Below are 27,587 nucleotides of genomic sequence, written 5' to 3'. Positions count from 1 at the left end.
CTATGCACATAGAGTATATATTATTCATCTTGTTTACTCTTTCATGGGATCAGTGGCAAGGCCAGAATTTGTTGCCCATCGCTAATTGCACTTTAGAGCCATAGAAATGTTACGGCACAGAAAGAGACCATTCAGCCCATCATGTCTGCGCCGGCTGACAAAACTAGCCGCCCAATCTAATCCCACCTTCCGGCACCTGGTCCATAGCCTTGCAGGTTACAGCACTTAAGGTGCAGGTCCATTTACCTTTTAAATGAGTTGAAGATTTCTGCCTCCACCACCGATTCGGGCAGTGAATTCCAGCCACATACTGCCCTCTGGATGAAAACGTTTTTCATCATGTCCCCTCTAATTCTTCTACCTTAAATCTGTGTCCCCTGGTAATTGACCTCCCCACAGGTCTTTCCTGTTTACTCTATCGAGGCCTCCCATAATTCTGTACACCTCAATTAAGACATCCCTCAGCCTCCTCTGTTGTAAGGAAAACAACCCTAGCCTATCTAATCTTTCCTCATAGCTGCAGCTTACGAGCTCTGGCAACATTCTTGCATATCTCCGCTGCACTCTCTCCAGAGCAATTATGTCTTTCCTATAATGTAATGACCAGAACTGTACGCAATACTACAGCTATGTCCTAACCAGCGTTGTATACTGTTCCAGCATTACATCCTTGCTTTTGTATTTTATACATCAGCCAATAAAGGAAAGATTTCCATGTGTCTTCTTCACGACCTTATCTAACCATCTTGCCACCTTCAGGGACCTATGGACATGCACTCCAAGGTCTCTCACTTCTTCTACCCCTCTCAATATCCTCCTGTTTATTGTGTATTCCCTTGCTTTGTTTGCCCTCCTCCAATGCATTACCTTACACCTCTCCATGTTGAATTCCATTTGCCACTATTCCACCCACTCAACCAAACCATTGATATCATTCTGGAGTCTTCACTTTCAACTGCACGGCCAATTTTTGTGTTGTCTGCAAATTTCCCAATCATGCCTCCCACATTTAAGTCCAAATCTTAATATATATCACAAAAGCAAGGGACCCAACTCTGAGCCCTGTGGAACGCCACTGTAAATCGCTTTCCATTCACAAAACATCCGTTGACCACTACTCTTTATTTTCTGTCCCTGAGCCAATTTTGGATTAAACTCGCCACATTCCCCTGTATCCCATGGACTTTTACTTTTCTGACTTTTCTTTTTATCTTTCTTATGGATGATTATCGATTACTATATTCTAACAAATTTACAAAATTGTTGAGCATTTAGACATTTGCAGCACAATATTCCTGCAATGTAAATAATGCAGTTATTTTTAGTTCAAAAATATTACAACTATAATGAGCTTAGTGTATGATAACAATACTCAACAAAAAACAAAAATGTAATTTCACTCATTTACTAAGTTCTGAAACAATGCAGAGATCTGATTTTGGGACATTAAATAACTTTTTTTGCTTCTTTCATGGGATGTGGGCATTTCTGGCTGGACCAGCATTTATTGCCTCTCCCTAATTGCCGTTGCACTGAGTGGCTTACTAGGCCATTTCAGAAGACATTTAAGAATCAACCACATTTTGCCAGGGTCTGCAGTCACATGTAGACCAGACCAGCTAAGGATGGCAGATTTCCTTCTCTGAAGGACATTAGTGAACCAGATGGGTTTTTACAACCATCGACATTGGTTTTATGGTCACCATTAGACTAGCTTTTTAAAAATAATTCCAGATTTATAAATTGAATTCAAATTTCACATTCTGCTGTGCTGGGGTTTGAAGCCATGTGTCCAGAGAACTAGCCTGGGCCTCTGGATTACTAGTCCACTAACATTACAGTATGCCACCCCCTCCCCCATGTCATAGAAAGGTGGCAGCATGGAAGGAGGCTATTCAGCCTACAGTGTCTGAACTGGCTCTCTGCAAGAGCAAGTCAGCTAGTCCCATTCCCCCACCTTTTTCACATACGCCCTGCAAAATTATTTTCTTCAGATAATTAGCCAATACCCTTTTGAAAGCCATGATTGAATCTGCTTCCACCGCACTCTCAGACAGTGCATTCCAGATCCTAACCACTCGCTGTGTAAAAAAGTTTTTCCTCATGTCACCTTTGGTTCTTTTGCCATTCAACTTATATAATTGGCTGCTTTTTCCTTCTGTCAATGGAAACAATTTCTCCCTATATACTCTGTTCAGAATCCTCATGATTTTGAACACCTCTATCAAATCTCTTCTCAATGTCCCCTTTCCTCATCCCTGGAACCACTCTGGTAAATGTTTTCTGCTCCCTCTCCCATGCCTTCTCATTGTTCCTGAAGCGTGGTGTCTAGAATAGGGCACAATACTCCAGTGGAGGCCAAACCAGTGTTTTATAACCATAACCTCCTTGGTCTTATATTCTTTGCTTCTGTTTATAAATCCTTGGATCCCATATGACTTAATAACTGTCTTCACAACTGGCCCTGCCACTTTCAACGATTTATGCACATGTGCTCCTGCACTCCCTTCAGAACTGTGTCCTTTATTTTATATTGCCTCTGCTCATTCTTCCTCCCAAAATGTATCACTGCACATTTTCCTGCATTAAATTTCATCTGTCTCGTGTCCATCCATTCCACCAGCCTGTCTATGCCCTCTTGAACTCTATTTCTGTTTTCCTCACAGTTCACAATACTTTCAAGTTTTGTGCCATTTGCAAATTTTGAAATTGTGCCTTGCACGACCAAATCTAGCTCATTCATGTAGATCAAGAAAAGCAGTGGTCTGAATCCCAGCCTCTGAGGAACCCCACTATATATCTTCCTCCAGTCCAAAAAGCAACCGTTCTCCACTACTCTATTTCCTGTCACTCAGCCAACTGTATCCATGCTGCTACTGCCCCTTTTATTCCATGGACTTTAACTTTGCTGACAAGCCTTTTATGTGGCACTTTGTCATATATGCCTTTTGTACACCACATCAACTGCATTACCCTCATCAACCCTCTCTGTTACATCATCAAAAAACTCAATCAAGTTAGTGAAACACAATTTGCCCTGAACAAATTTCTGGTCTTACTGTTAATTTTGCCTCAGAATACCTTTTCCAGAGTTTTCTCACCACCGAGGTTAAACTGACTGGCCTGGCTTTACTCCATCAAACAAAAGTAAAATGATACATTTGGTAGAAAGAATGATGAGAGGCAATACACGTTTAATGGTAGAATTTTAAATGGGTGAAAGAAGAGAGACTCAGGAGTGCTTGTACACAAATCTCTGAAGGTGGCAGGACAGATTGGAAGTTCTGCTAAACCTATATAAAACAGTAGTTCATGCTCAGCTGGAGTATTGCATCCAATTTTGGGCAACACACTTTAGGAAAAATGTGAAGGCCTTGGAGAAGGTACAAAAGAGATTTATGAGAATATTGCCAGGGTGAGAGATTACAGTTACGTGAATAGATTGAAGAAACTGGGGTTGTTCGCCTCAGAGCAGAACAGGCTGACAGGAGACTTCATGAAGGTGCTTACGATCATGAAGTTCTATAGCATAAATAAAAAGAAACTGTTTCCAATGGATGAAGGGTTGATAACCAGAGGGCACAGATATAAGGTGATTGGCAAAAGAACCAGAGCCGACATGAGGAAAAACCTTTTTACACAACAAGTGACGAGGATTTGGAATTCACTGCCTGAGAGAATGATGGTTACAGATTAAATAGTAGCCTTCAAAAGGGAAATGGTTAAAGTGAAGGAGGAAACATTGCCGGGACCTGTGAAAAGAGCCGGAGACTGAGACGAACTGGATTGTTCTTTGAAAGAGTCAGCGCAGACTTGATAGGCTGAATGGCCTCTTTCTGTGCTGACCTGTTCAATGATTCTATGCTTTTTCCAAGTCTTGACCTGTGCATTGATGCCAGTTCTCCTTCCCACATAATTGCAGATCAGAGATACTTAATCCATCCATTCAGAAAGATCTCAAAGTCTCCATTGCAGCACCTAACTGTTTCTGAAACAATTTGCAGTGTTTTCACCATTCCAAGTGTTAATCACGCTTCTTATTGTAAATTTTCTGATATTGGTCTTAAATTTAACTTTTGTTAGTTTCATCCTGTGTCCCTTGCCTTTGTCAAATTTGGTTGAAAATAATATTCTGATTCTATGGGCTGGATATTGTGCAGCTGGCAGGGCTCCAGGTGCAGACCGAAAAGGTTGGGGCAGCCCGCCTCCGCCTTTTTGAGCCTCTCCACCCCGGCACAATCCTCCGTTGTTCTGGAAGTGAAGTTTCTGGCACTGGGATCGCCGTCGCTTTACAGATGGGGATCCTACCTCCAAAAGCTGATGGCCAAAGAACAAAGAACAGTACAGCACAGGAACAGGCCATTCGGCCCTCCAAGCCTGCGCCGATCTAGATGCCTGCCGAAACTTACACCTTCTGCACTTCCGGGGCCCATATCCCTCTATTCCCTTCCAATTCATATATTTGTCAAGATGTCTCTTAAACGTCGCTATCGTATCTGCTTCCACCACCTCCCCTGGCAGCAAGTTCCAGACACTCACCACCCTCTGTGTAAAACATTTGCCTCGCACATCCCCTCTAAACTTTGCCCCTCGCACCTTAAAGTTATGTCCCCTAGTAACTGACTCTTCCACCGTGGGAAAAAGCTTCTGACTATCCACTCTGTCCATGCCGCTCATTACTTTGTAAACCTCTATCATGTCGCCCCTCCACCTCTGTCGTTCCAGTGAAAACAATCTGAGTTTTTCCAACCTCTCCTCATAGCTAATGCCCTCCAGACCAGGCAACATCCTGGGAAACCTCCTCTGTACCCTCTCCAAAGCCTCCACGTCCTTCTGGTAGTGTGGCGACCAGAATTGCACACAATATTCCAAGTGTGGCCTAACTAAGGTTCTGTACAGCTGCAACATGACTTGCCAATTTTTATACTCCATGCCCCAACCGATGAAGGCAAGCATGCCGAATGCCTTCTTGACTACCTTATCCACCTGCGTTGCCACTTTCAGTGACCTGTGGACCTGAACGCCCAGATCTCTCTGCCTGTCAATACTCCTAAGGGTTCTGCCATTTACTGTATACTTCCCACCTGCATTAGACCTTCCAAAATGCATTACCTCACATTTGTCTGGATTAAACTCCATCTGCCATTTCTCCGCCCAAGTCTCCAACCGATCTATATCCTGCTGTATCCTCTGACAATCCTCATCATTATCCGCAACTCCACCAACCTTTGTGTCGTCCGCAAACTTACTAATCAGACCAGATACATTTTCCTCCAAATCATTTATATATACTACAAACAGCAAAGGTCCCAGCACTGATCCCTGCGGAACACCACTCGTCACATCCCTCCATTCAGAAAAACACCCATCCACTGTTACCTTCTGTCTTCTGTGACCGAGCCAGTTCTGTATCCATCTTGCCAACTCACCTCTGATCCCGTATGACTTCACCTTTTGCACCAGTCTGCCATGCGGGACCTTGTCAAAGGCTTTACTAAAGTCCATATTGACAACATCCACCGCCCTTCCCTCATCAATCATCTTCGTCACTTCCTCAAAAAGCTCAATCAAATTAGTAAGACACGACCTCCCCTTCACAAAACCATGCTGTCTCTCGCTAATAAGTTCGTTTGTTTCCAAATGGGAGTAAATCCTGTCCCGAAGAATCCTCTCTAATAGTTTCCCTACCACTGACGTAAGGCTCACCGGCCTATAATTTCCTGGATTATCCTTGCCACCCTTCTTAAACAAAGGAACAACATTGGCTATTCTCCAGTCCTCTGGGACCTCACCTGTAGCCAATGAGGATGCAACGATTTCTGTCAAGGCCCCAGCAATTTCTTCCCTTGCCTCCCCCAGTATTCTAGGGTAGACCCATCAGGCCCTGGGGACTTATCTACCTTAATGCTTTGCAAGACACCCAACACCTCATCCTTTTTGATAATGAGATGACTGCACTCCCTTCCCTAGGCTCATCATCCACTAAGTCCTTCTCCTTGGTGAATACTGATGCAAAGTACTCATTTAGCACCTCGCCCATTTCCTCTGGCTCCACGCATAAATTCCCATCTCTGTCCTTGAGTGTGCCAACCCTTTCCCTGGTTACCCTCTTGCTCTTTATATATGTATAAAAAGCCTTGGGAGTTTCCTTAATCCTGTTTGCCAATTACTTTTCATGACCCCTTTTAGCCCCCCTAGCTCCTTCCTTAAGTTCGTTCCTACTGTCTTTATATTCCTCAAGTGCTTCATCTGTTCCTAGCCTTCCAGCCCTTACAAATGCTTCCTTTTTCTTTTTGACTAGGCTCACAATATCCCGTGTTATCCAAGCTTCCCGAAACTTGCCAAACTTGTCTTTCTTCCTCACAGGAATATGCTGGTCCTGGATTCTAATCAGCTGACGTTTGAAAGACTCCCACATGTCAGATGTTGATTTACCCTCAAACAGCCGCCCCCAGTCTAAATTCTTCTGTTCCTGCCTAATATTGTTATAATTAGCCTTCCCCCAATTTAGCACCTTCACCCGAGGACTACTCTTATCCTTATCCACAAGTACCTTAAAACTTATGGAATTATGGTCACTGATCCCGAAATGCCCCCCCACTGAAACTTCGACCACCTGGCCGGGCTCATTCCCCAATACCAGGTCCAGAATGGCCCCATCCCTAGTTAGACTATCGACATCCTGTTTCAAGAAGCCCTCCTGGATGCTCCTCATAAATTCTGCCCCATCCAAGCTCCTAGCACTAAGTGAGTCCCAGTCAATATTGGGGAAGTTAAAATCACCCACCACTATAACCCTGTTACCTTTACATCTTTCCAAAATCTGTCTACATATCTGCTCCTCTACTTCCCGCTGGCTGTTGGGAGGCCTGTAGTAAACCCCCAACATCTTTACTGCACCCTTCCTATTCCTGAGCTCCACCCATATTGCCTCGCTGCATGACCCCTCTGAGGTGTCCTCCCGCAGTACAGCTGTGATATTCTCCTTAACTAGTAATGCAACTCCCCCACCCCTTTTCCAACCCCCTCTATCCCGCCTGAAGCTTCTAAAGCCTGGAACATTTAGCTGCCAATCCTGCCCTTCCCTCAACCAAGTCTCTGTATTTGCAGCAACATCACATTTCCAAGTACTAATCCAAGCTCTAAATTCATCTGCCTTACCTGTTATACTTCTCGCATTGAAACAAATGCCAATCACAGGGCCAGCAGCTCAGCAGTATCAGCAGTGTCATTGGGAATGGTGGCCACTGCCAGTACTGCAGAGGCTCTGGACCCAGGTCAGTGCTGGAACCCCGGACCTCTGGTAAGTGAGGTGGCGCTGCCAGGGCCAGTCCGGAAGGCCCCAGCAAGGGGGTTGGATGGTAGGCATGAAGTCCAGGGGAGGGTGTCCAGGGAGATACAATTTTGTCCAGGCGAGTTCTCCGTGGGCCACAGATTGTCCCCGAAGGATGAACCCCCGAAGACCTCAGGGAGGGCGCCCCGTATTACTCGACACCCTCCCCAGGCAATGGAGACACCCACTTCCGCTGGTTAAATCCCAGCAGCAGGGGGAAGAAGCCCTTAAGTCGCCTTTAATAGGCTACTTCAATTGGCCTCTGGGCGGTCAGGCTGTCCCTAGCCTATCGTGCCCGGCAAAATCACCTGGCAATGGAGCGGTGATGGGCCCTCTGCACCCCGCCTCCCATCGCGATACTATGGCACCCCCCCCACCCCCTGGTCTCCAACCTCGTCTCAGCAGGGCCCATAAAATCCAGCCCTAACTTTTCCATAACCGAAGCTATCTTGTATATCTGTATAAGATTACCTCTCAGAGGCCTTCCTGCTTGGATGAAAAACCCATTTCTCCAGTCTTTGCATTGTGGGGTTTTGCAATCCTGTTTTCTTCTTTCTAATTTCAGTTGTTTGAAACAGCCAGAGTTCGTCATGGACTGATGACATTGGGGCCTAGTGGCTCTGGAAAGACTTGTGTCATTCGTACCCTGATGCAATCACTGACTGAATGTGGAACCCCTCATCGAGAGATGCGCATGAATCCTAAGGCTATTACTGCTCCACAGATGTTTGGGAGACTGGATCCTGCAACTAATGACTGGACTGATGGAATCTTCTCAACACTTTGGAGAAAATCAATCAAGTCAAAAAAAGGTAACTGCAATTTTGAAAGTGAGTAAGATAAACTTTTCATAGAAACAAAATACAGCAGATGATTGAAATCTGAAATAAAAACAAGAAATGCTGGAAATACTCAGTGGGTCTGGCTGCATCTGTGGAGAGAGAAGAAGAGTTAAAGTTACAGGTCAGTGACCCTTCTTCAGAACTTCATCAGATAAACTTTGCATTTTTGTGAAATCAGTCAGATGGATGAGTGTCAATGGGATGGAAATTAGGTAGTTTGTACAATGACCAAGCAATTCACTGTGCCAGATGACTACCCCTGGACTGAGGATGAAAATTTACCCCAACATTTCTGAGTGTTTGTCATTATTAGCTGCATATTGCAAGTTTCTATGCTCATTATACCAGAATAATAAATTAGGGGCGGCACAGTGGCGCAGTGGTTAGCACCGCAGCCTCACAGCTCCAGGGACCCGGGTTCGATTCCGGGTACTGCCTGTGTGGAGTTTGCAAGTTCTCCCTGTGTCTGCGTGGGTTTTCTCCGGGTGCTCCGGTTTCCTCCCACAAGCCAAAAGACTTGCAGGTTGATAGGTAAATTGGCCATTATAAATTGTCACTGGTATAAGTAGGTGGTAGGGAAATATAGGGACAGGTGGGGATGTTTGGTAGGAATATAGGATTAGTATAAATGGGTGGTTGATGTTCGGCACAGACTCGGTGGGCCGAAGGGCCTGTTTCAGTGCTGTATCTCTAATCTAATCTAATCTCATACAGGCTAGGCTTTATTACCCCTGTTACAGACACAAGGTAAGGGTTTTGGTTTGGTTCCCGTGGTTCAACTCTCACCGGACCACAGCAAGTGCTCTTTGCTATTAGGGTTTAACCCCTTTGTGTTTTATTGGTCAAATAAACAGACAGCAACAGGTTTTCTTCTAGGTTTAAAGCAGAAAATCAATCATTTATTGATCAATACACCTTAACCTGAAATTATCGCAATGATGAGCAAGGATATCCAGGTTCCTTTGGACACCAACACTTCCCAACCTCTCACCATTTAAGAAATATTCTGTCTTTCTGTTTTTTCTACCAAAGTGGATAACTTCACACTTATTCACATTATATTCCCTCTGCCATTTTCTTCCCCATTCATTCGCCTGTCCAAGCCCGCATGAAGCCTCTTTGCATCTGTCTGCTCCCCTAAGTATAGAAGCCTCTATCACTATTGCTTTCCCCATACTCCTCCTGCCCCCCCTATACAACTGAGCCAGCCATGGTGCCTTGGACTTACCTCTGAGTGCATTCCCCAGAGGAACCATTATTCTCACCTGCATTCAGAACAGAATACCTGTTGGAGAGCAAGATACATTTAGAGGACTCCTGCACTCACTGCTTGGTCCTCCTATTCTCACTTTGCTGAATGTTGTTAAACTGTGAGGTGAGCACATCCAAAAACGTGCTATCGATAAAACTCTCAGCCTCATGGTTGCAGTGACTCTCACTGGTCATGCTCTGAAACCCAGACCTTGAGCTACTCCAACTGATGACACCTCTGCACATGTGGGGCTGAATGAACGAGGGCGGGTATGGTGGCATGGGAGGACGGAGAATCACAACGCAACCATCCATCCATAAAACCGGCATTGTGACATCAGTTCCGGATTTTGTCAGTGGTGGGAAAGCACAATGGTGGTATTGCCACTGCAACACAATGGGAACCTATTTCAAATTGCTGAAATTCCAATTTAAATACATTAAAATATAATTAAAAGTAATTTAATGATGGTAGAGCAATTCTATCAATGTCTGGTGGCACTCACGTGCCTACAGATTCACAACTGGTGAAACCTGGCAGCATTTGGCGAGAGGGCACATTGCTGTCATGGGTAAGCAGCCTTGAACATTGCTGCATTGGGTGGGGAGCTGGTCAGAGGCGGTCCGGGGTTCTGGGGGCTCTGCAGGGTGTCTGAGGTTCTGCAGGGAATCCAGGGCTCTGGGAGCTGTGCAGGGAGGTCCAGGGTTCTGTGGGCTCTTCAGGGGACTAAATATGGGTGTGCATGGGGCAGGGTGTGGGGGGGGGGGTGGGTGGTGGGTCAGTCTAGGGATGGTATTATGTGTCTCACACGTCTGGAATAGATGGTGGGCCATCATCAAGGTTGGGCTCTGAGATACATCAGAAACTGTGCTGACAGAATTGTCACATCCTCAGGTGCCAAGGCATGAGGCCAGATGAGTTAAGCAACATGCAAAGGAGGCAAGAGACATTTATGGCCATCCTGGTGTCCATTCACAGAGAGTTAAATCAAGGCTCACCTTAATGCATGAACTCTGTCGCCTCCAGCCCATTTTCAGTTCCTGTCTTGCGAGTGGCTGCAATACGTGCTAGTGACCATATGAGAGCATATGTTAACGAGGGCTGTCATCACATTGGTATGCTAATGAGGACTGTGGTCACACTGGCATATCCCTAAGGGGGAAGGGAAGGCCAGCAGATCACAATGAAGGCATAATGGCACATGGCTTTCTGACAATGAAGCCTAATGATTTTAAACAAAGCATCTTTCAATTCTTTAGCAAAACACATATATGCTACACCTGTGGGACCCAAAATGTGGCTATGTGCTCTTCTTAATGCGATTGCAGGTGCTACTACATGGTGTGATCGCTGCGGCAGCAGCTGTACTGGAGGCAGGCTGCTGAACAAGCTGTGCCTTGGCCTGTGATAACTTTGGCGGGCATCCTCTGGTTGCCTGAGGCCTGGAAAACTCCATAGGCATCATGGCTGCTGGAGCTGGGCTCACTGGCAGAGGGGCTAAGGAGCCTATGGTCATGCTCAGAGCACTCTGAGGGGAGCTCCCAGATATGGGTGGCAGCCTCTTCTCCTTTGAAGGCTGTCTTGAGCCTCCCTGCTCACCAGAGAAGGACCAGGAGCTGGAGAAGGCTCCGGGCTCCTGTTCCTTCTCTCACCTTGTCACTGTTGAGGTCATGGCCAAGGTAATGGTGGGCTGGTCTGCGTGCATTTGTGGGATGTGGCTCTTCATGAGGGTTGCCAACATCTCAATGGAGGAAGCCATGCGCTCATATGCCTGAGACATGCCAGCAGTCCTCCATCGTCTGCTCATGGCTGCGCATGACCTCTGACATCTCTGCCAGACGTTGCCTTACCCTTCTCTGCAATTCCAGCATGCCCTGTACTGCCGACACCAGATGATGATAATCAGCCTGGGGCTCAGCATCGGCCTGGCCACCCACAGTCCTCCGACTGTGCCTTTCTCAGCCTCAACCAGCTGTTCAGGTGCACGTGTGGTGCTGTCAGCAGCTTGTGATCCAGATTCTAAAGCCGAACAGATTCCCACCAAGGTGAGTGTATCTGCGCTGGTGGACGGTGGGGGGGGGTGTCATGGGGCGCTGTGCCCTCTGAAGCTGTCTCTTCCTCAGAGGTGGTGGAAGTCTCCAGGGCCTCCAATGTCGATTCGAGTGTCGCCCTGCAAGATACAATGTGAAGAGCAGACGTTTGGGTTTTTTGGTACAATGTTGCAATGATGACAGCATAGTCTCCAAATGTGAAATGTTCTGAGTAATCATTGTGTTTGTGAAAAATCACTCTGTTCACCCAGCACCCCAAGCTCCATGTCCGAAACGATATGTGCTCCCTGGCTGCTAGTTAGCTCCAGTGCCTCTTCCTCGGCTTGGGTGAGCAGCCTCAGGTCTGGCACCTCGCCACCTGTCCTGCATGCCTCTTGACTATTGTGGGCCCTCTTCGCCTGGAAGAGTAAGGATGCAGATATCGAACATTGCCAAATAACAACATGACGTGTGCCACAACAGGGCCACTAAAACAAAAGGTGGGGGAAGTTCAGTCTGTAATACGGGCTCAGCCTGTCATATAGGTGCCATGCTCCAGGTGCAAACGAGGGAGAGTTCTTTCATACATGCAGCCACTCATGTGGCATCAATCCTCCATGCCTGACCTCGCTGTATTTGACATGACAGTGGCATCCATGTGCCACTCTGGGGACATCCAGGTCAAACGGAGCCGTACAACAAAAGAACAAAGAACAGTACAGCACAGGAACAGGCCATTCGGCCCTCAAAGCCTGCGCCGATCTAGATGCCTGTCTAAACTAAAACCTTCTGAACTTCTGGGGACCGTATCCCTCTATTCCCATCCAATTCATGTATTTGTCAAGATGCCTCTTAAACGTCACTATCGTACCTCCACCACCTCCCCTGGCAGCATGTTCCAGGCACTCACCACCCTCTGTGTAAAACATTTGCCTCATACATCCCCTCTAAACATTGCCCCTCGGACCTTAAACCTATTTCCCCTAGCAACTGACTCTTCCACCCTGGGAAAAAGCTTCTGTCTATCCACTCTGTCCATGCCGCTCATAACTTTATAAACCTCTATCATGTCACCCCTCCAGCTCTGTCGTTCCAGTGAAAACAATCCGAATTTATCCAACCTCTCCTCATAGCTAATGCCCTCCAGACCAGGCAACATCCTGGTAAACCTCTTCAGTACCCTCTCCAAAGCCTCCACGTCCTTCTGGTAGTGTGGCGACCAGAACTGTACACAATATTCCAAGTGTGGCCTAACTAAGATTCTGTACAGTTGCAGCATGACTTCCCAATTTTTATACTCTATGCCCCGACCGATGAAGGCAAGCATGCCGTATGCCTTCTTGACTACCTTATCCACCTGCGTTGCCACTTTCAGAGACCTGTGGACCTGTACGCCCAGATCTCTCTGCCTGCCAATACTTCTAAGGGTTCTGCCATTTACTGTATACCTCCCACCTGCATTAGACCTTCCAAAATGCATTACCTCACATTTGTCCGGATTAAACTCCATCTGCCATTTCTCCGCCCAAGTCTCCAACCGATCTGTATCCTCTGACAATCCTCATCACTATCCGCAACTCCACCAACCTTTGTGACGTCCGCAAACTTATGAATCAGACCAGCTGCATTTTCCTCCAAATCATGTATCTATACTGCAAACAGCCAGGATCCCAGCACTGATCCCTGCGGAACACCACTAGTCACAGCCCTCCATTCAGAAAAGCACCCTTGCACTGCTACCTTGTCTTCTATGCACTTAGTGCCACTTAGCTTTGCTGAGCGCATGAGATCATTCACCCTCTTGTGGCACTGGACCCATTCGGTGGATCACCTCACGGCAGCTTATCTCCTCTGCAATCTCTGTCTCGGCTTGCTTGGTCAGGTGGGAGGACCTCTTCTTACCATTGCTGGGGAAAAGGACCTTCTGCCTTTCCCTTGCAGCCTGGAGGAGAGTGAGCAGGGAGGCATCGCTAAACCTGCTATCATCGAGAAATCCATCAGCATGCTGAAGATCTGCTCCCCTGCCTGGATAGATCCGGTGGGGCCATACAGTACGTATGAGAAAGGGTTGGGCGCATCGTTGCTGTATGCTGAATTACGGGGGGTGGGGTGGGGGGGGGGGAGGAGGAGGCCTTGCAGGATGATGAGAGACAGGAGCAGGAGACATCCTTGGTTGATGAGGACACTGAGGACATGCAGCAGCAGCTGTATATGGGAGCACGGAGAGCATTGATAGAGTGGCAAGCAAGGGCTGAACAACAATGCCTTATTGCTGAGCACTTCCACAATCCCTGAAGTACAACATATGATCCCCCACATCACACACCACCCACTGTACGTCACCTTGTCTGCAGTCTTCTGCATCTGTGACATCTGTCTCTGCAGAATTACTGGCAGCAGCTGACTGAGCCATTGCCCATGTGACTGCATCCGTGTAGTGCCACATCATGCATACTGGCATGGCAATGATATTATTCCTTATATTGGCAGTTCTGTCAGGCCAATGATGTAACGGGACGACACATAATCGGTACATGGTGGCATGTGTCATTCACACAGGAACAAGGATACACATTTTAGAAAAGCACATTTTTTGACATCGATTAATACATAAGCATGTTACCCATGGAAACCCATATGGATTAAGGTGTCTTTTAGAAATGTTTGCAGGTGCTCCTTCACAGTGCAACTTTGGCACCTGCAGCTTGACTGGAGGCAGGCTGCTGATCAGGACACTCTTTGGCTTTGGATGACTTTGGCGGTTGTCGTCTGGGTGCCTGAGAACTGGAGGGATCGGTTGTCTGAGGGCCTCCTGCACCAGTGCAGGCTGTCCTCAGACATCATGGTTGCTGGAGCTGGACTCATCGATGGAGGAGTTGAGGAGCCAGTGTCCACATTGGAATCACCCTGAAGGGGGACCCCAGATGTTGAGCGCAAGCTCGCCTCCTCTCTCTCAAGGCTCGTAAGAACCTTGCTGTTCTCCCAAGATGGACCAGGAGTAAAAACACTCTCCTGGCCCCTGGTCCCTCTCTCACCTTGCCACTACTGCGTTGAGCTCATGGCCGAGGTGAGGGTAGCAGGTCAACGCGTATCAGTGGAATCTGGCTCTCCATGAGGGTCGTCAATCTCTCGATGGAGGAAGCCATGTGCTCATATGCCCGTGACATGGCAGCTGTCATAGCCTGGATGGTCTTCCCCACCGTCCACTCAAGGTTGCGCATGGCCTGTGTCATCTCCGCCAGATGTTGCCTTAACTCCCCATGTAACTCCAGCATGCCCTATGCTGCTGACAACAGATGCTCATCAACATCTTGGGCCTCAGCATGGGTTGGCCACCCACAGTCCTCAGATTTTCGGAGGCCTTGGTCATCTCAACCTCAGCCAGCTGCATGGGCACAGCTTGTGACCCTGATTCCAAAGTCGAGTGTGTACCCACTGAGGTGAAAGTATCCATGCTGGTAAGGCGTGCAAGAGAGTCATGGGACAGTTGTAAGAGGCTCCCGCTCCAGTTTCCCCTCTTATTGATGGTTCTTGACTTTAGGATTTTATAAAGGACAAATTGCACAGAAACAGGTTTGGGCTGAACCGCAAACTTGTTTATTGAAAACCCTCCTGACACCCTGAAACAAAGACCGTTAAACTAATTTAAAGGACAGCACACAACACCTCGATTCTGTAGTCCGATTTACATCCCTCCATGATTCAACCTCTGCTCCCATCCAAACACACAAGTCACCACAACTTATAAGATAAACCTTTTTCGAAAAACCACAGGCAAAACCCCACGTTTCTGCCCCAAACTCACTCAATTCAAAACCCAAACCCTCCCAGGATTTGGTTGTTTACACTTAAAATTGCTTTAAACTCTCAGCCCCAAATACCCCTTGGAACTTAAAATCCTCCAAGCGGCTGGCCCTTCTGGTGAGAATTTGTCCGTCCCACTAGTCAAGTTGACCGTTCCTGACCCTCCTTCTTGACTGCAGTGCCAAACCCTTCAATCTTGTCCTTTTTATGATGATCCTTATCAAAATATCATAAACACATCTCCTGAAGCCATCCTGCTGGATGGTCAGCGCTTAGCACCTTTTGATCCCTTTCGTCTGATACCTGCCTAGTCTAGACAGATCCACTTAGTGCTGATGTTATTTCCATGACCAAGAACAGCGAACGCCCCCAAGGTGAGGTATTCCAGGCTCCAGAGCTGATATCCATGAAAAGGCTTCTCTCCAGTTGTGACAGGAGTGAATGCTGTGGTCTGGGGCTGGTTAGTTGTAACAATGGCCTCCCCAATTACTTAATTGGGTTACATGATGGCAGTTATCCTGTGTCACTGTTATGATAATGTCCAAAACTCCAGTCCTTTAACAGTATCAGTTCTGTTGTGATGTTCGAAATGTTTGAAATTAACCCCTTAGAATGCAGCCTGCCTCTGTGTTTTGTGTTGAGGTTTGTCTTTTATTCACAGCAGTGGTGTCCATGGGGTTGGGGTTTTTCCCTATATTTCATAAAGTCCACTTTTTTTGGGGAGGAAGGAATTCCAATCCCAAACAGTGCTTCCTCTGAGTAGTCCTCCTCCCCCTCCTGTCCCACCGCGGCTATGGACCCCTGAAAATGGTTAGTTGCATCAAAGAACACAAACGTATATGGGTTAGGCTGTGGAGATCTCCTGATGCACACCATGCATAATGTGGGACTCCAACATTAATGCACATACTGACTGGAGTCAATCCTCACTCTCTTGCACAGGGAGTCGAATCTCCCCATCCAATATTGCGCAGCCGCCCTGGGTGCCCACCAGCTCCAATGCCTCTTTCTCAGCAATGGTGCGAGGACACAGATCTGGGAGTTCTCTGCCAGTCTGGGCCATCTCCCTCCTATTATGGACCCTCTTGTCCTACAAGAGGAAGGATGGAGATATTTGACAATACCAGACAGATCAACATGATAGTTCTGCTCATGTTAGTCCCTCAATGCCTATGATCTGATGTATCTAATGTTGACACTTGCGGTCAGGGGCGTTAAGGGGGGTGAGCTATGAAAGAAGGTGGCCTGTGACCGAGAAACAGCCATGCATCTTTCAGGAAGAGATAAAACCCTAGCCAATCAGCCAATGCCGCAGCACTGCTAGCCTCGCCATGTCGCGGAACCTCCTACATTGTCACATAAAATGGTCGGAAAGGCGATTGATATGGAGCAGTCACATTGGCAGAACACAGGAGGTCATTGACCCTCTTTCTGCACTGGACCCAGTTGCATCGGGTGACCCCACGGCTGCTAACCTCTGCAATCTCCACCCAGGCTTGCTTGGTCAGGCGGGAGGACCGCTTCCTGTCATCGCTCTTGCCTCAGTCATTGTTTTCTGCACTACTCAGGGGATTGGGGGGAGGTGGTGGTGGGGGTAAGGAAACCAGGCAGACAGAGTTGTAGGTTGCACAAAGCTGACAATGAATCCAAGGCAGGAGTGAATGTAGAGCTGGCAGGGCTTTAAATATGGTACCAGCATCTGCTCCAGAGTCATCGGAGGCTGTAATAAACAATTCGCCTCCAGTCCCCAACATGTAATTTGGGGCGACCCACACTTCCCCTGTGCAAAAAAGCCACCCACCACGTAACTACGATGGGACAGCCGCCCACATGAAGAACACGAATAGAGCACTTCTCCAGGCCCGATGTCAGGTCGGCAGCGGACTCACTAAATTCAACCCATGGTTGGTCAGGATATGAGAAGCATCCTGGAATTCTCACATGGAACAGGATGTGCACTCCTTGGAACCAAAATGCCCTGTCATGCTTCTATTTATTAGACTATTAGCTGACTTAACCGAGATAAACTTAAGATTTGAATAAGTAAAGACTCACGACCTGCTCACCAATCAGCTGCTTCCCTTGTGCTCTCATCATGTTATTTGATAGGAAATTTAACTTCAATGTTTTTACTTAACTCTTATTATGGATATACCTCAGGTTTTAATTTGCTGCAAAATTCAGAACCATTTAGTGTTACTATCCCTTTATAGTTTCATTTTTTTAAAAACACTCCTTTACCTCCTTTTGTTGTTTCAACTGACTTATTTTCCTGAGTGTCAATCACGGCTGCACCAGGGTTCAGGTTAGAGACATGCTGCTGCTGGTCGCATGCTTGTGGCACAGCCCCAAATCTTGAACCCGCTGGTTCAGTTGCTGAACCTCTTTATCTCTCTGAGTAGCGGCCTCTTGGATCCACTGAGTGCTGTAAGCCAGAAGGTTTATTGCCTTGTCTATCTTTAACTTCTTCTGGCCTGTCTTATCTTGAATGAACTTTATGGGCTGGATTTTAAGGAGTCCTGGAAATCAGAATCTGTGGCGGGGTGGGCCTGAAGATGGCCCTGGATGAGGCTCGCCACGACCTCGATGCCGGCAGGGCCCGGCCCGATCCCCCTGGCGAAAGCGAGGTACTGTGGCGGCCTCCCTGCCACTGGGCGACAGGACCACAATTTTATTATTCAAGGCAAATAAATTAATTAATTTACCTATACTCTTGATGGCACGCCATGATCTTTGGCCCGGCAGCTGGCACTCCCGTGCCTTTGGGTCCCCATCCAGGGAAACAAGGCGCAACACTGGTGGGGAGGGGGGAGAGGGTAGGTTTATCAGTGGGGGGAGGGGGGAAATGGGATCTAATTAATATCATGGGTGTAGGCGTTGGTGGAAGGGTTGTAATTTAAACTTTATTGCAGATTGGGGGTAGGTCAGATGGTAAAGCTAAGTGTTTTGGGGGGAAAGGGCAAATAATTAATTCAATTGTTAGTGTGGGGTGAGTGAGGGGAATAATAAATGTATTCATTTAATGTTATGCCATGTATCTTTAAATATTTTTAAAAAGCCGGTATGGCTGACAGCCCTTTAAAAAGGACGTCAGCTGCCTGTGGGCATTGCCCATTGCTGGGGACGGAAAGCCCGCCCCATCCACGTGATCGGTGGGGGGTTGGCCTACCCCGGCTATTTAAATGAGCTGCCAAGATTGAGATCACGGTGGCTTTTTGGCATGCAGCCTGTGCGGGTGGGCTGCCATTTTCGAAGCTCAGCGGTGAGCTTATAAAATCCAGCCCTATAACTTCAATAAATTTCTGCTCGAAGAGCTGTTTAACATCTTCAGACAACACGACTTTATTTATTCTCTTTATATAGTCTTGAATAGTGTCTTTGATCACTGGTGGGCATGTGTTGGCTGGACTTGCAAACTCGAGATCCTTCCTTTCTCTCAAAAAGCATTCACACACACCAAGTCCCATCTGAGGTGCCAAATGTAAGCTTTGATAAGATAAAGGTGCTTTATGCCACCTTCTAAAATGGGAACAGAATTGACAGCACAAAGCTTGTTGTGAATCAATTTTATTGCGATAAAGGAAAGGACAAGTTTATCAAGTTTTCAGATAAACTATTAGTCACAAACTCAGGCAGTGATGAACAGTGTAACACAGATACTACCCAAATTGGAGACTGGATGGCAGAGTGCACGACTAGTTCCTCTTGTATTCTGGTCTTCAATTTTCTTTGGTTGTCTCTCTCTCTCTCTCTCCCTCGTATAGGGCTGGATTTTACCGGGTCCCCGATGTTGGGTTCTGTTGTGGGGGTGGGGGCCAGATGATGGTTCCGGCAGAGGCCCGCCACGGAGCCCGACACCGGGAAGGCCTGGCCCGATCCTCCAGCCGCTGGGCAGTGGGAACTGCATTTCAAATTTTAAATCAATGAAGTGAATAAATTTAAATAAACTTACCTTCCATCTTCCGGGCCTCCTGCAATCTTCAGCGCAGCGGCCAGCACTCCTGCGCCTTCACTTCCCTGTCAACGGGCACCCCTTTAGCAACAGCACATGTTACGTGTTCAAAGAATTCCAATACATTGGTTAAAGAAGATTTCCCTTTCAAAAAACCATGCTGACTATTCTCGATTACCTTGAGTTTTTCCAAGTGCCCAGCAATAGCCTCCTTAATGATTGATTCTAACACCTTCCCCACACTAACTGGCCTATAGTTATTGTGTTTTTTGCCTCCCTCGCTTCTTGAATAAAGAGATTATATTTGTTATTATTCAGTCTGATGGAACCTTTCCAGAATCTAGCGAATTTTGAAAAATTAATACCAACGCATCTACTACCTCATTAGACACCTCTTTTAAGAATCTAGAATGAAGCCCATCAGAACCCGGGGACTTGTCAGACCACTGCTCCATCAGTTTGCTCAGTACCACTTGCCAGGTGATTGTATTTTCATCAAGTTCCTCTCTTCCTTCCACCTACTGATTTACAGCTATTATTGGAATGTTTTTTGTATCCTTGACAGTGAAGACAGAAGCAAAATATTTGTCCATTTCATCTGCCATGTCCTTATTATCTACTATTGACCCCCCATTCTCACTCTCTAGAGGACCAACACTCTCTTTACTTACTCTTTTTCTTTTTAAATACGTGCAGAAACTCTTGCTGTCTGTTTTTACATCTTGAGCTAGCTTCCTCTCATTCTCTAATTTCCTTCTCCAGATTAAACTTTTAGTCATTCTCTGCTATTCTTTATATTCTTTATATGACCTGCCACTCATCTTTGTGCAATTATATGTTTTTCCCTTAAGTTTGATGTTTTCCTTAAGTTCTTTAGTTAACAACGGATGGTGGGTCCTCCCCTTTGAATTTTTCTTTATAGGAGGAATATACCTATTATGAGTATTCTGAAATATCCCCTTAAAGTCTGCCACTGCTTCTCTATTGCTCTATCTCCTATCCTAGCAACCCATTTCACTTCAGCTAGCTCAGCTTTTATGCCCACATAGTTGCCCTTATTTAAGTTTAAAATATTAGTCTTAGATCCACTCTTTTCTCTTTCAAACTGGATATAAAATTCAGTCATATTGTGGTCTCTGCTACCTAGAGATGCCTTTACTCTGAGGTCATTAATTAATCCTGTCACATTACACAATACCAAGTCTAATATAACCTGTTGTCTGGTTGGTTCCAGAATGTTTTGCTCTAAGAAACTATCTTGATAACATTCTATGAACTCCTCACCCAGGTTACTATTGCCAATCAGATTTTTCTAGTTTATATGTACATTAAAATCACCCATGATTATTGCTGTCCCTTTATGTGCAAGCACGCAATATTTATTCCTGTCTATTTCGTCTTACATTGTGATTACTGTTAGGTGGCCTGTAGACCACTCCCATTAGTGACTTCTTTCCCCTACTATTCCTCATCTCCACCCAAACCGATTCTCCATCCTGATCTTCTGAACCAAGGTCATCTCTAACTATTGCACCAATGCCATCCCTAATTAACAATGCTACCCCTCCACCTTTACCTAGCTTCCTAATCTTCTTGAATGTCATATAGCCCTCAATATTCAGGACCCAATCCTTGTCATCTAGCAGCCACATCTCCGTAATATCAGATTATATTTATTTACTTCAATGTGCGTTATCAGTTCGTCTACTTTGTTATGAATGCTATGTGCATTCAGAGCCTCTAATTTTGTCATTTTGTTATCTTCGTAACATCTAGTCTCGACCGTTGGTGTGTTCTGAGGTTTTTTTCTCTATGTCCCTTCCTGCCATTCTCTGACCTTCATTTCCTGTATTACTATTCTGCTCTCCTACCTTGACTTTACCCCTTGATTTGCTATATTTAACCAAGCTTGATCCCTCACCACTGCCCCCTACCCCCCTTGTTTAGTTTAAAGCCCTCTCTAACCATAGTTATATGGTTTGCTAGAACACTAGTCCCAGCACAGTTCAGGTGCAGGCCATCCCAATAGTACAGCCCCACATTCCCCAGTGTCCAACAAACTGAAACCCACTTCTCCCACACCAGTCTTTAAGCCACGTATTCATTTCACTAATCTTGTGTGCCTTCTGCCAATTGGTATGTGGCTCAGGTAATAATCCAGAGATTATTACCCTTGAGGTTCTGCTCTTCAATTTGGTGCCTTGCTCCTCATACTGTCTAAACAGAACCTCTTTCCTAGTCCTACCTATGTCATTGGTACCTACATGGACCACGACAACTGGATCCTCCCCCTCCCATTCCAAGTTCCTATCCAGCCCTGAGCAATGTCCAGAGCCCTGGCACCTGGTAGGAAACACAGCCTTCTGGACTCATGCTCTCGGCTGCACAGAACAGTGTCAATCCCTCTCAGTATACTATCCCATACTACCACTACATTCCTTTCTGCTCCCCCCATCTGAATGCATTCCTGTACCACAGTGCCATGGCCAGTCTTCTCATCCACCTTGCAGACCTCGCTTTCGTCTGCACAAGTTGAGAGCACCTCAAACCTGTTTGACAATTGCAAAGTCTGAGGCTCCTCTCCTGCTGTCTGCACGGTCGCCTTACCTGCCTCATCCCTCCTGAAACTGCTGACCAAAACAGAAGACCCTGTTCTAAGATATGTGACTGTCTTCCAGAACAAAGTGTCCAGGTATTTCTCCCCCTCCTTTATGTTGCACATAAGGGGCGGCACAGTGACACAGTGGTTAGCACCGCAGCCTCACAGCTCCTGCGACCCGGGTTCAATTCTGGGTACTGCCTGTGTGGAGTTTGCAAGTTCCCCCTGTGTCTGCGTGGGTTTCCACCGGGTGCTCCAGTTTCCTCCCACAGCCAAAAAGACTTGCAGGTTGATAGGTAAATTGGCCATTATAAATTGCCCCTAGTAGGTGGTAGGGGAATATAGGGACAGGTGAGGATGTGGTAGGAATATGGGATTAGTGTAGGATTAGTATAAAATGGGTGGTTGATGGTCGGCACAGACTCGGTGGGCCGAAGGGCCTGTTTCAGTGCTGTATCTCTAAACTAAACTAAACTAAACAGTGTTTGCAGTTCAGCTTCCAGATCAATCATTCTGATCCGGAATTCCTGTAGCGGCTTACACTTTCTGCAAATGTGTTTGTCCTGGATTGCCTTGGCATCCAAAAGCTCCCACATACCATAGCTGCAACATAACACCTGTCCTGCCATTGTTACTTATGTTATTAGTTAATTTACTTTAATTACTTTCTTAATTAACTTAGAATAATTCCTACATATAGTTGAACTTTATGTGCTTATTAGATGCCAGTACAAGCTTCAATGAAAGTTATACTTTCCTTGATTACACAGATATGTCGACCTTTCTACTGGTAATAGACCTTACCAATGCTAATAAAGCTTTGCCAATACTAACACACCTAACTACTGTTAGTAAACCTTACAAATACTGATAATCGCTAGTAATACTTAATACAGCTTAAGTATTAAGTTGTCCTAATTTGAACTAATACACTCCCTGATGGTCTCTCTCTCAAGCTCTGTATGATAAATTATAAAATACGTTTTAGTTTTTAGTTTATATACTAATGAATCGATCAAGTCTTATTTTATATTTGATTGAGATTAAATTAAAAACTCACGCCGGCTTTCTGTTTTGCTGCTCTCTCTGTTGATTGTGATGTCACTCTGATGTCACTTTTCGATTTTTCTCCAGTGGTGCTCTGCCGTTTTCTCTCTCTCTCTCTCCAACCTCTGAACTTTTGGCACGCTTTTTAACTCTCCATACTACTCCGTCACTTTCTTTCTCTCTTCATCCTCTGAACTTTGGGCGTGTTTTCTAAATCTCCGTCCTGCTCCGCCACGCTCGCCCTCTCTCTGATCTCTGAACTTTTGGTGCGCTTTTTAACTTTCTGTCCTGATCTGCTGCTCTATCACTCTCTCTCTCTCTCCAACCTCTGAACTATTGGCACACTTTTTAAATATCCGTACTGTTCAGTTGCTCTCTCTCTCTTGTACCTTCTTCAGTGAAGACAGACACAAAGTAATCATTGAGCTTCTCTGCCATTTCTCTATTCCCCGTTATAAATTCTCCTGACTCTGCTTGTAATTGACCCACACTTGTCTTCGCCAAATGTTTCCTTTTTACATAGCTATAGAGCTTTTCTAATCCGTTTTTATGTTTTTTGCTAGCTTACATTCATATTCTATTCTCCCTTTCTTTATCAGTTTCTTCGTCCTCCTTTGCTCTATTCTAAAATCCTTCCAGTCCTCAGGTTTACTACTATTTCTGACAAATTTTTAGGCCTTTTCTCCTAATCTTCAAATCAACTACCTTGTTGTGAATGCTGCATGCATTCAGGTAGCATGCCCTTAACCTTGTCGTCTTGATATTATTCTGCGTTTTAAGCCTAGTTGATGCTCACCTTTGTTTCGCCTGCCTTCTAATGTCACATGCTACTTTTCTACCTCCTGTTATGAGCTTTACTTCCTGCCAATTTGAGCTACTCCTCAAGTTCCCATTCCCCTGAAAAGCTAGTTTAAACCCTCCCAACAGCACTAGCAAATCTCCCTGTGAGGATGTTCGTTCCGGTCCTGTTAAGGTGTAGCCCGTCCATCTTGTACAGGTCCCACCTGCCCCAGAACTGGTTCCAATGCCTCAGAAATCTGATTCCCTCCATCCTACACTAATTCTCCAGCCACAAGTTCAATCAATCAATCCTCCTAGTCCTATGCTCACAAGCACGTGGCACTGGGAGTAATCCTGAGATTACTGCGTTGGAGGTCCTGCTTTTTAATTTCCTTCCTAACTCCCTAAATTCTGCTTTCAGGACCTCATCTCTCTTCCTACCTATGCCATTGGTCCCAATGTGGACTATGACCTCTGGCTGTTCACCCTCCCCCAAAAGGATGTCCTGCAGCTGCTCTTTCACGCTGGCACCAGACCATCCAGGAGTCACGTTTACTGCCGCAGAAACGCCTGTCTGTTCTCTTGACTATTGACTCCCCTATTACTATTGCCCTTAAACGCTTCTTCCTCCCTTCCTGTGCAGCTGAGCCACCCATGATGCCATGAACTTTGCTCAGGCTGCACTCCCCTGAGGAACCATCGCTCTCACCAGTATCCAAAATGGAAAACTGATTAGCAAGCAAGATAAACTCAGGGGACTCCTGCACTGCCTGCCTGGTACTCTTAGACTGCCTGGCGGTCACCCATTCCCGCTTTGCCTGCATGCTCCTAACCTGCAGTGTGACCACCTCCCTAAACGTGCTATCCACATAGTCGTCTGCCTCGCAGATGCATAACAGTGACTCCAGCTGCAACTCGAGTTCCGAAACCTGGAGCTCAAGCATCTGCAGCTGGTGACACTTCCTGCAAATGTGTTCGTCTCGGTGCGTCCATGACTTCCCACATACCACAAGACTTGCATTCCATTTGGCCGAGCTGACCTGCCATAACTTTAAAAATTTGTTATTACTATGACAAGTAGTTCTTACTCACCAATCAGCTTCTTCCCCTATACCAAAGAGAGATACAGCTACTGGAGGCTGAAAAATGGTAGGACGAAAGAAGCCCCTCCCTCATGCTTCAAACTCCCACTTTGCACTCTTTGCACTCAAATTAATTTTTTCTTAATTTATAATTTTTAATCCTTACTGAACTCCCTCACTTACCAAACTCCCTTCTTCACACTCTGTGCCCTCCAGCAGCACTCAGTGCAGACCAAAGCTGATGTCTGGAGTGGGATTGTTGACTCTTGCCTCTTTTGATAACCTTTATCGTCAGTGAGGCAAATTTCTCAGATTCTCTGCCTCATTTTCCCTCATTTTGGCCAAAGAGCCACGAAAAACCCAATAAAATGGTACAGAATCAGGAGAACACATACCAGTGTACGATAACCTGCGCCTCTGTCCTTACAGACCGCTGTATCTGTATCAAATGGGCTTTTCTTGTTTCTTCAAAGATTGCAATTTTAGTGATGCTGATTAATTGTTAATGAAAGAATTACGATGGTAGCATGTAGTTAATTAGGAATTAAACTCCAATTCTGGAAAGTAATTGTAATTAAATCTGATTGCAGGGCACAATTCTGAAATGATCTAAAAAGAACTAATCTAATGGTTTACTGTGCAAATGAATAATATCAGAGCCCACTTAATCGTTGTTAATATTTTTGTGTGGTTGTTGTACAATTTGGTTTCTAGGTGAGAACATCTGGATAATTCTAGATGGCCCAGTGGATGCTATTTGGATAGAAAATTTAAATTCGGTACTGGATGACAACAAGACCTTAACTTTGGCTAATGGCGACCGTATTCCCATGTCTCCTTCTTGCAAACTACTGTTTGAGGTACACAACATTGAGAATGCATCTCCAGCCACAGTGTCCAGAATGGGGATGGTCTACATCAGCTCTTCTGCTCTCAGCTGGAAGCCAATTTTGAAGGTAACATCCTCAGTGCATCCAAAAAACATGCTTTTGATGCTCTGTGATGCTTGGGGCGATGAGTGTTCGTGTAAACTAGGTGAAATAGTTGTTGCAATCAATAGCTAAAGACAATATCATTCCTTTCTTGGTGGGTATTTGGTAATGGATAAATCAGTGGTGAGCTGATCTAGGTCCTTTATGGCTGAACTTGGATTTCTAAAAGCTCCCATTCTCTCAATGGTTTTCTTTTAAAGTTCTTAATGAAAAGAGAGGAAAAGTGGCCAAAAGTCATGGCCCATGTGCAAGCATGGATAGAAGTATATTTGAAGTAAAATCAGAAAATGCTGTGAATACCCATTGCTAGCTCTATGGCCCTTCAAGTGCACATCCAAGTATTTGTTTGAATACAATGAGAGTTTTTGCCTCCAGCACTCTTTCAGGCAGTGCATTCCAGATTCCCACCACCCTCTGGGTGAAAACATTTCTCAACTCCTCTTTAATCCTTCTACCAATTATTTTAAATCTATGTCACTCCAGTTATTGATCTCTCTGCTAAAGGAAATAGGTTCTTCATAACCACTCTGTCAAGGCCCCTCATAATTTTATACACCTCAATTAAATCTCCCCTCAGAAAACAACCTCAGCCTATTTAAATTTTGTTACAGGTAAATTTCTCCATTCCTGACAATAACCTTGTCAATCTCCTTTGTTACCCTCTCTACCTATGTCTACTATTGTTTTATACAGTTGTAGAAAAGCCTCATTGCTCCTATATTCTACGCCTCGGAAAATGAAGAAAAGTATCTCGTATGCCTTCTTGGCCACCTTATTTACCTGCCTTGCTCCCCTCAAGGATCTGTGGACATGCACTCCAAAGTCCCTCTATTCCCCTACACTTTTCAGAATCCTCCCATTTATTGTGTATTCCCTTTCCTTGTTTGTCCTCCCCAAATGCATTACCTCACATTTCTCTGGATTGAATTCCATTTGTCACTTCTCTTTCCACCTGACCAGTCCATTGATAGCTTCCTGCAATCTACAGCATTCTTCCTCACTATCAACCGCATGGCCAATTTTTGTATCATCTTTAAACTTTGATATATCCCACAAAAAGCATGGGACCTAGTACTGAATCCTGTGGAACCCCTCTGGAAACAGCCTTCCAGTCACAAAAGCACCAGTCAACCATTATGTTTGGCTTCATGTCGCTGAGCCAATTTTGGATCCAACTTATAAATTACCCTTGGATCCTGTGGGCTCTTACTTTTCTAACCAGTCTGCCACTGGATACTTCTTAAATGCCTTGCTAAAATCCTTAGGCTGGATTTTGTTTTCCTGCCACCGGGAATGGTGGCAGATGTAAAAAATGGGTGCCGGCATGCACGGGTCACACGCCGCCACGCCGCCGCAATCTTGAGCCTGGTGGCTCATTAGAATATGCAGGGTAACTGCCTCCTCCAATCATGTGGCCATGAATGGCATCAACTATCTCTGCGTAGGCACTGGAATGATTTTTAAAAGGCTGCCAGTCCTGCTCAGAGACTGCAGAGTTGAACTCCTTCCCCCCACCAATAGACCGAAAATAAATGTTTGCTCCGTTCTACCCAATACACTGAAATTGCAGAGTTGACCCCTTCTCCCTGACAGCTGCACCAAGTTCAGAGTTCACCCCTTTCTACCCACCCACCGCACCACCCCCCACCACCCCCCCCCCCCCACCCCCCGCCACAACTGCAGAAAGTTCAGAGTTCACCCCTTCCACTCCCCACTGCACTAAAAATCCTGAGTTCCCCACCTCGGTGGCACCAGCTTTCCCTGGACGGGACAATGAAGGCGCATGAATGGCACCCATCGCACAGAAAATCCAGATCCAATGGTAAGATTGTGGGGAATTGTATTTAAATGGATGCACGATGTTCATTTAAATA

At 45.9% G+C, this 27,587-nt stretch overlaps 1 protein-coding gene across 1 annotated transcript in view; it reads left to right on the top strand.

Moving 5' to 3' along the window:
- The window catches only part of LOC137367180 (dynein axonemal heavy chain 8-like), a 2,531,605-nt gene that overhangs the window by 1,433,246 nt on the left and 1,070,772 nt on the right, over nucleotides 1-27,587 (top strand). The window contains exons 122-123 of the mRNA XM_068028616.1: nucleotides 7,899-8,145; nucleotides 25,436-25,677. Of these exons, the coding sequence (XP_067884717.1) occupies nucleotides 7,899-8,145; nucleotides 25,436-25,677 (489 nt within the window). The remainder of the gene's footprint in view (nucleotides 1-7,898; nucleotides 8,146-25,435; nucleotides 25,678-27,587) is intronic.

The sequence above is a fragment of the Heterodontus francisci genome, chromosome 3 (genome assembly GCF_036365525.1).
Source record: "Heterodontus francisci isolate sHetFra1 chromosome 3, sHetFra1.hap1, whole genome shotgun sequence".
NCBI lineage: Eukaryota > Metazoa > Chordata > Chondrichthyes > Heterodontiformes > Heterodontidae > Heterodontus > Heterodontus francisci.
The sequence above is the reverse complement of the archived record's forward strand: the minus strand, read 5'-3'. Positions and strand labels throughout refer to the sequence as shown.